Source organism: Lupinus angustifolius, chromosome LG14, assembly GCF_001865875.1.
Source record: "Lupinus angustifolius cultivar Tanjil chromosome LG14, LupAngTanjil_v1.0, whole genome shotgun sequence".
NCBI classification, from domain to species: domain Eukaryota; kingdom Viridiplantae; phylum Streptophyta; class Magnoliopsida; order Fabales; family Fabaceae; genus Lupinus; species Lupinus angustifolius.
The window spans coordinates 9,401,440-9,411,217 of NC_032022.1; the positions used below are offsets into that span (position 1 = coordinate 9,401,440).

At 38.5% G+C, this 9,778-nt stretch overlaps 1 protein-coding gene across 1 annotated transcript; it reads right to left on the minus strand.

Moving 5' to 3' along the window:
• On the minus strand, positions 2,042 to 4,355 carry LOC109326364 (uncharacterized mitochondrial protein AtMg00240-like). The gene is made up of 2 exons (XM_019559053.1): positions 4,289 to 4,355; positions 2,042 to 2,385 (listed from the first exon to the last, which is right to left on the minus strand). Exons 1-2 carry the CDS (start codon positions 4,353 to 4,355, stop codon positions 2,042 to 2,044), a joined length of 411 nt encoding a protein of 136 aa, XP_019414598.1.

Below are 9,778 nucleotides of genomic sequence, written 5' to 3' on the forward strand. Positions count from 1 at the left end.
GTTTGCATATATTGGGTTTCTACCTTTTGCACTTGACATGTGTAAAGTTCGAGCAACAAGAGTCACACCATTATTTTGCATTTTACTTTGATCATCTTGTTTTTTCGTATAAAATATGAACCCATTAATTAGGTAATCAATGTAGGATAAGACATGAATATAAAACATTAAGTTTTGTTAAATTGTTTATTGTGTTTATTAATATGGAACTGCAAAAATATTAATGTAAATAACCATTCAAATAAATAATAAAAAAATAGAAATTAACATCCAAAATAATTGTTCAATCTTCATTCAAATAGGCAAAATAGATTATAATGAACTAAATGATTTGGTAGATTATATTGAACCGAATGAAGCAAATTAATGAACTAAATGATATGGTAGATTGCAATGAACCGAATGAAGAAAATCAACGAACTAAATAATTTTCAAATTAATTCTTCATCTCACGCAAATCTTGTATAACAACCACTTTCCTTCTGAAATTTGGGTCCTTTTGCCAAATCAAAAGATGTTAAAAACCCCATTGACAAGATTTAAATGAAAGAAATTAATGAACTGATCGAATGAGAGAAATTAATGAACTAAATAATATGTACATTAAATCTTCATCTCACGTAAATCTTGTATAACAGTCATGTTCCTTTTGAAATCTGGATCCTTTTGCCAAATCAAAAGATGTTAAAGACCTCATTGACATGATTATGAAATAGAACAACAACTTTATCACTTTTAACACTTCAAGTTGTTGAGATTTGTTTTCTGCTCTCTTTTTGGTTACTTTGTGTTTTCTTCCTCCTATCTTCATGAACATACTCCTATAGAAACACGTACTCTTACTGATGAAATAGAACATGAAGTGAACCACAATATTTATAGATGAGCAACCATTAATATTTCAACAAATGAAGAGACGGATAAACATTCAACCATTAATATTTCAACAAACAAAGAGACACATAATGACTCAACCATTAATATTTCAACAAATGAAGAGACACATAACCGCTCAATCATTAATATCTCTAACACTTAAAAAGTTGTATAAAACCAACAATGCATAATTAAGAAAGTGTTGTTACTATGTTATCTTCAACATCGCTTTCTTAATTATGCATTGTGGTATTGATTAACATTAACAATGCTTTCTATCAAATACGTTGTTAAAGATAACTCATTCAAGTCAGCACTATCAGTATTGATGTTCAACAGCACTGTGTCAAGAATGCACTATTGAAGTGACCCACATTGACAACACTTGCTTTAGTATATGTTATCGATGTTCTTCCGTCTCGTTTTCAACAACGTCATTCAAAATTGTGTTGTTGAATGACCGTTGTTAATTCTGATATCTAGCATAGTGCTCACTTCTTATATTGATCAATTGAGTTGAATCTATTTGTTTACATTAAATTGAATAATGGAATTGATGATTAAAAATGTACACTTAAAGTTAGAATATAAAGGGTGATAAAAATAGAGGGATGAAAACATAAATAACAACTAACATAATTAACTGTTTTTCCCGCCAAAGACCTTTTCTTCATTGCTTGAATTTTCTGGTTGATTGAAGGATAATTGGGCTTGGTTTGGGCTAGTATTGGTGTCCAACAACCCCTCACAAGCTTGTAAGGGAAAGTTGAGCATGTCAAGCTTGGATATGAGAGAGTGAAAATGAGTAGGGGACAAGGGTTTTGTTAATATGTTGGCAAGTTGAGATGTTGATGGAATGGGGTGAAGATGAAGTGTGTCATCATGTACTCATTCTCTTAAAATATGGTTGTCTATATCTATGTGTTTGGTACATTCATGGAAAACTGGGTTGGCTACTATATGCAGGGTAGAGTTGTTATCGCAAAATAGGCTAATGGGATATGAATGAGGGATGCTTAAATCACGAAACAGGAACATGAGCCAGTACGCCTCACAAGAGGCAATTTCCATGGCTCTATATTATGCCTCAATTGATGATTTGGAGACTGTGTTTTGCTTCTTACTTTTCCAAGAGATCAAGGAGGAGCCAAGGAAGAAACACCATTCAGTAAGACTTCTTTGTGTCAATGCATGCTCCCCAATCAGAGTCTGAGAATCCCTTCAAGGTTGTGTTGTTATGTGTTGGGAATAGAAGGCCAAGTGCAGGTGAAGATTTGAGGTATTTGAGAATTCTGATTGCTGCAATTTGATGTTGATCTGTTGGGCATGAGTTAAATTGACTGAGATGGCTCAATGCACAACTGATATCAGGTCTTGAGTTAGTCAGGTATAATAATTTGCTAAGAAGCCTTCTGTATGATGTTGGATCTGGTAGAGGAGATCCAGAATTTGAGTGAAGCTTGGAGTTGTAGTCCATTGGGGTTGAAGATGGTTTTGCAGCAAGCGTACCTGTTTCAGAAAGAAGATCAAGAACATATTTTCTTTGATACAAAGCAATTCCCTAGGAGGATCTAGCAATTTTCATGCCTAAGAAGAATTTTAAATTTCCTAGGTCTTTAATGTTGAATTTTGTGTTAAGTATGTGTTTGGTTGATTGGATTTCATTTAGATCATTTCCAGTTAAGACAAGATCATCCATAGACAAGAATTGCTGTAAAAATTGATTTATAATGTTTGATAAATAAAGAGTGATTAGAATAAGCTTTATGGAATCCATGGTTAAGTAAAACTTTGTCAATTTTTTATGCCATTATCTACTTGATTGTTTAAGGCCATATATAGATTTGTGTGATTTGCAAACTAATGAGGAATTAGAAACATTAAGACCAGGGGGATTCTCATATAGACTTCTTTATTAAGATACCATGAAGAAAAGATATGTTGACATCCAATTATTGCAGATGCCAATTGTGAATGGCAGCAAGAGATAAGAGGACCCTGATTGTAGTCATTTTGACTACAAGGTTGAAAGTATGTAGATAATCTATGCCTTATGTTTGTGTGTAGCCTTTAGCTACTTATCTAGCTTTGAACCTTTCTATAGATCCATTTGGTTTATGTTTGATCTTAAAGATCCATTTGTAGCCAATGGCTCTTTTGTGTTTATGAAGTGGGGTAACAATCCAGGTGTTGTTGTGTTGTAGTGAAGTAAGTTTAAAATTAATGGCTTGTCTCGAACAGTCATGAAGGTTGGCTTCTTTATAAGAATAAGGTGTATAGTCATAACAGATGGCTAAAGAGTAGTGTTTTTACAAAGGTGATAAAGAATGTTAGTCATAGAAATTGGCTATAGGGTATTTGATTTTTCTAGAAATAGGAGGTGTGGAACTAGTGGCTAGGGTGCAATGATACTCTTTTAGGTAGGAATGGGGCTTAGTCTTTCTAGTTGAGTGTCTAAGTAGGTACTCAATGGTGGGTGGAATGGTTAAGACATTATCCTCTAATTGATATTCATAGGATTCATGCATATTGGTTTGGATAGAGGGTGGAGGCTCAATGTAGGTAGAGTATGTGTAAGAAAACAGGGTGTCAAGGTTATAAGTTGGGTTGGTTTTGTTGGCTTGTTGCATCATTGGTCTGAGTTGTATTGAAAGGATAAATTTGTTTAAAGAAACTAACATTTTAAGAAAGAAAATTTTGTCTAGTGTTAAAGTCAAGTAGAAGGTAACCTTTTGTTCCCTGTTTGAATCCCAAGAAGACACATTTTCTTGACCTTGGGTCAAGTTTGTGTATTTTAGTAGTTAGAGTGGAAGCATAATAGAGGCAGCCAAAAACTTTTAGGTAGGTGAGGTCAGGTTTGGTTTTATGCAAAATCTGAAAAGGAGAAATGTTGGCTAAGTACTTAGTAGGTTGTCTATTAATGAGGTGAATGGAATATGCAACAACATAGTTCCAAAAACAAGTTTGGGAGATTGGATTGAAAAATTAGGGATCTAGCAACACCTAGGATATGTTAATGCTTCCTTTCAGCAATCCCTTTCAGCAATCCCATTCACTCCTAATGCATTTTAGTTTGGCATTGAATTGAGTTTGTACATATTAAGTAAAGTTTTTGATATGCTGGTTTGCTTCACTTTTGGTTCTCATGAATAGCAGCCAGGTGTATCTACTTTGATCATCTACAATGGTGAGAAAATATCTATGACCATGTGTGGAAGGGATTGACAAGGGTCCCCATATGTCCATATGGACAAGATCAAAGGGTTGTTCTGATATGGTTTTACTATTAGGGTATGGCAACCTTTTCTGTTTGGCTAGATGGCATATTTCACAAGGTTCAATAGTTTTATTGCATCTTATAGAGGGAAAGACAAATTGCATTTTTCCCAGTAAGGGTAGAGAGGATCGTTACCAGGTGGTTTTACAATGGTTCCATCTACAAACTCCTTCTTGTTCTTGGTGTCAAGGGCTATACACATAGCTCTTGCCCAATTGTGGTAGTTGTCTCCATTAATTCGTGTTGATACTAATGATACTCATGGGTTCTCATTCGGTTGGAGGAAGTAGGGACTCCCTGGATCCATGATAGGATTATGAACTGCAATCTGGTTGGCCATCTCGAAAAACTTGATCAAACTGATGTTGAAAGGAATTATGCAAGAGTTGGAAAAATGACAAGGAGGAATCAGAGATATATGTATGTAGAAGCGTGGCAGAGACACCTTCCATGAAGGTGCCCTGATATCATGTGAAAGATGCAACTTTCCATGGTTGAACTTTTGCAAATGTTTAAGAAAGAAGATGATGAAGAAGAGAACTGAATATGCAAGAAACAAAAGAATGAATAACCTCACTTTTTTTTTTATAAGTGGAAATTTTATTAAGAAGAGCAAAATAAGTCACCTCAATTGATCAATATAAGAAGTGAGGTTATTCATTCTTTTGTTTCTTGCATATTTGGTTCTCTTCTTCATCATCTTCTTTCTTAAACATTTTCAAAACTTCAACCATGGAAAGTTGCATCTTTCACAAATTTTCCCAATAACAATTAAGGGGACATCGCCAACTCGAATGATATTGGCATAGTCTATGTCATTGAAGGTTTGTCCTAGTTGCTGATTATCTTCAGTTAAAACTGTGAAGAAGATCCGACTCCTAACCGTGGCAAGGTTTTGATGAAGACACCAACATCACATAAAAGAAGAAAAGGAAGAATACTTATCAAGATAATGAAGACAAAGCTTCAAGAATTTAGAATATAAGTCTTTAGGTACTTTTTTCCTTACACTCTAATTTATACGCTTAGTAGTAATGCTCAAAAGTATTTTAATTGTTTTTAATAAACACAAGTATAAATGAAAATATTGTGTAACATGTTACTAGATCTAAGTAACAGCTTACTGTGACTAAGTAACAGGTTACCAGAACTAAGTAATAGGTTACATGAGTGAGAAATGAGTTATCCAACAAAAATTGATCAGGATAATCGATTACACTATGTGGGTAACCAATTACACAACATGGTAAATAATTACCCAGTTGGACAGAACAGTTGGGTAATCAATTACACCATATGAATAATCGATTACTACCTGTGAAAATTAATTTCTTGGTTGGACAGACTTGTTGGGTAATCGATTACATCGATTAAGCAATGGATTATTGAGAGTTGTTACACCAGTTTTCATATTCAAATCACACAACTTTCAACCTAAACGAAGTGATTTCATTCCAAATGAATCCTACCTTTTCATAGATGTATTCTGGTTGATTGGAAAATCTATATAAAGGCTTTGAAACTCATTTCAAATACACACACTTTTATAATATAACGTAGTTGAAATCACTCATTAAAACTACAATTTTCTGAAATACTTGTTCTACACTTGGTGCAACATGTTCATGACTTTGAGAACTTAATTTTCAAAGTTGCCTTAAGTGTTATTGCAAGTTATTCAAACCTTGTAAGAATTAGTACTAAAGTATACATTGAGTTATTGGATTGCAAGTGTTTATAACTTCAAAATCTTGTAAAGGCAATCCATTGCCATTGTTAAACATATTTTTCATTCAAAGTTGTGAATTACTTTTTTTCACAGGGTGTGATAAGAAAAGGGATAGAGTTAGTTGGAAAGGGTGTTTTCCAAAGAGTGATATATGTGTTAGAGAGTGAGTAAGGTACAAGGAAATCTCGGGGTGAGAAATTGTAATTACTACTCCTAATATCTAGTGAAGATATCTCTTGTACTGCAAGAGTACTGGATGTAGCCTTCGGTGGACAAAAAGGTGAACCTGTATAAAAATATATGTGTACTCTCTTCTTCTTTATCTCCTTAAATTTACTTGATTATTTCTACATATCATTTTCCACTGCTATTAACTCTTGAATTGTGCAGAAAAATCGGTCATAGTTTTAATTAGAGAGAAAATGTTCTTTGCTGGTTATTCGGTTGGTCGGATCTGGATATTCGGGTGTTGCAGTCTTCTTATCTGGTAACTGCAGAGTCTGGACCAGTCGGGGAGGTACATGAAAAGGTTCTCCAACGCCCAAGTCAATGTGGGTCTAAGAAAGATTACTAGAGAATGAATGAAAGTAATTGCTAGCAATGAATGAGAGAATTAATGTGCTTGTGAGAGTAAATAAAGTATTTAAGATATGAGAGAGTGTGAGAATATGAGATACTTCCTGCAAGGGGACATCCCATATTTATAGTAAATGATGTGGCCATGTGTCATCTATTCATTGGCTGATGGTGATTAACAATAGGTGTCTTAGGGGCGTAGCAGATCTGTCCCTGTCGCATAGTAGGTTCGCCTCTGACTATACTGTCAGATGGGACAAGTTGGAGTTACAGGCGGCATGACAAAACCCAATTAGAGGTGCACTGAATGAGGTGTCAGGAACAGTGACACTTGACGTGAGATGATGAAAGCCTCCAAGTTGGACTTGCTTGGCCAAAGGGGACAAAGTGACTTTACATGTGGCATGATAGCATTCAATTGGAGGATGCATTTAATGAAGCATCAAAGGTGATTATGAGGCTTATCTGAGAATGATGTAAGTCAGTGGTCCGTGTTTGTTTGGGCCTTGTTTGGTCGAGTGGGTCCCATCATAGTCGGACAAGGTGTCTGATTGACCGGGATGGAACAATTGTCCCTAGTTTGTAAGTGGAGTGACTGACCTATCCAGGGGGAATTAATTGGTCGGAAGGATGACGTGGCTTGCAGCCCCGGGTGACATGGTAAAGTATATCAACGGTCTGTTGGTGTGACTCGAATCATTATGATTCTTCAGTGATAGCTAGCATGTGAATGAGTTATTGCTTGTGTTTTTTTGTTGATTGGCACGTGGAGGCTAGATCCATCTTTCGTATGAGGCATCCAAATATCAAAGGTCATGATGGTTCGCTTTCCATTCGCCATTTGTCCTTGTCATGTGGTTCTTGGGGTTGGCCCTTGCAAGGGCCCCTAGTCCCACTCCCCCTATAAATATGGGTCCCTCCTCCTTTTATGTTTTACTTTATTTTCTCAAAATTTTGAAGTTTTTTCTTACAATATGCTCCTATCGGGCTATCTTCTTTGCTGAACGTTTTCCTTGTATCTTCTCAACCTTACTTACTCGGTAATTTCTTTCCCCTTTGCTTATTATTTTTAGAAAATATTTCTTTATGGACCCTTATGTCGAGCATAACTCAAACTCTAACAAGGTGGTGGTCTTGCCCGGACCTCCACCATATTTTACTTCCTTGTCAACTTGTCACCACCGGTGTACGAGTTTCACCTCTTCCCGTGGATATGGTCGGAGAGACCTTTCGCTCCTGTCGTTACTAGGTAACTAGAGGAGGGGAAGAGTCGGAAGGAGTACTACTCCTCTGGATCGGACAACTTTCCTTGAGAAGTGGCCTTCGGTCCTAGATGGGATATCCAATTCTGATTTTGACGCTTCTTTTGATGACAGGTTGACAATGGGGAGAAACTTCACTAACCGAACTGATCTATACGCGACCCCAGAGGCGTTGATCCATCCAGATTCACGGTACTAGTGGGTGGACCACGAGGTGTTGAGCATTCCGAGTTCCTACATAGGTCCTACTCGATCGAAGATGGAAGTCTTGGTCAAACTAGCAAATGAGATTTGTTGGTACTCCCCGGGGACTGATGATAGAGGATTACAAGAACTCTTGGCAGAGACAGGGAACAAATGGAGTTTCTACATGTATGAGTACATCACTCGTAGGATTAGGGTGAAGATACTCTTCGAGGGTGGTACGTCGCTGTTCTGAGGAACCTCCAAGTGGCACCATCTCACGTGCACTAAAATGCCCTACACCATCTAACTCTTCTTATGGATATTCTGGGTGACTCATGGTACCAATAAAGATGAGAACCAACACGATCGTCGGGGTTGGACGTGTCTCTAATCAAAGAACAAACACACCATCTTCCATCCCTTTGAGGGATCGGTAAAGAACTAGAAGGCCAGTTTTATCGGGTAGAGGCTCGTGGGAGCCTCCAGACGTGGGCCTATGGGCCGGAAGGAAAGCCTTTGTTCGATTTCTCCTAGGATGGTAGTGTTCATCAAAAGCCGGCTGACAAGTTCAGCTACCCTTTCGACGACTTGGATGCTTGGGAGGCAATCGCGGTATAAGAGATGTTAGAACGGGTGGAGACTGGTAGAACCCTCAAGTGCTATGCCCTTGCATAGGGTGACTCGATTTTTAAGGGTTTGGTCGGTAAGTTCTTTGCTCGAGCTTCCGGGTTAACTTAGTTGTGTTTTTATAATATGCATCTGACTTGCTTTTGTCGATTTTTACAGTAGCTAAAATGGGTGATGGAGTGGACCGGAGCAAGCTATTGAAGTGTGCTGCTCTGAAGAATTGGGAGCATGCATCCAGTGTTCCAAGCTGGCACAGACAAGATCGTCGACTCCGTCTATTGGGCAACTTGGGGAGAGGTCCGCTCTTTGGCGAGAACCAAAGGTTCGTCCTACTTCCGGGCTTGGTTCGGGGCATGGGGTTCTAGCTGATACACCGAGCCGTCTGTCACCCTCACCATTGCGAATTCAACTGAGTTCCCCGTCGTTCCATCTAAAGAGGAAGCAGCCGCCTCGGTTGGCTCGAGGTCGAGAAATGGAAAGCCCCATTCCCACCCAAGTAAGGGGAGAGGAAAGTCCCAAGCATGCCACGTCTATGTTGTCCTAGAGGAGGTGGAGGCCAACCTGATGAGTCCAAACATTAGGGCGGTGATAGATAACATATCTTTTCCGAAGCTGGTGAAGCAGCTGAGGCTGACCAATATCATGGCTGCCTCAGTCGCCAAGTATTTTGAGACTGAGGGTGTCCTGACTGCTAGGTGGGGGATGAAACCTTGTCAAATCTTCAGGAGCAACACTTAACGGAGCTTCAAGAGCTGAAGGAAAAGCATGCAAATGTAGTGAAGTCCTTGAAGGTTCATACATTGACCGTTGGGGAGGAGCTTTTGAAGTTGACATCCCTCCTAAAGGATGCTCAGGAGGCGGTTCTTATTTGCTGGGAGAACTTGGGAGTGGCGGAGCGATAACTAAACGCCCAGATTGAGCGCTTCAGGACGTTTAAGGTCGAGAAACTTCAACTTGCTAATTAGTTGAAGTTATCGGCGGGGCAGGATGAATTAGCCTTGGCAGTTATTGACCATATGGCCCGAGAGGTTGCTCTTCTATGGGAGGAGCTCATACAGTTGGAGGTCGAGGCTGATGATGCTGCTAACACTGGGTGGGATAATGCCTTGCCTCAGGTTCGGCTAGCATATCTTAACCAGGATTGATCTTAGACTCGCTTGGATGCTCGAGTTACTAGTGAGGGGGAGGTGGTTGTCGAGGAGGACATGATCCTAATAAAGTTGTCAGTATCGAGCAAGGATGGGG

Coding starts and splice junctions, on each gene's coding strand:
- LOC109326364 (XM_019559053.1), bottom strand. CDS start 4,355: ATGTGTATAGCCCTTGACACCAAGAACAAGAAGGAGTTTGTAGATGGA. Junction 2,386..4,288: donor AACCATTGTAAAACCACCTG/GTAACGATCCTC, acceptor TTTCTGAAACAG/GTACGCTTGCTGCAAAACCA.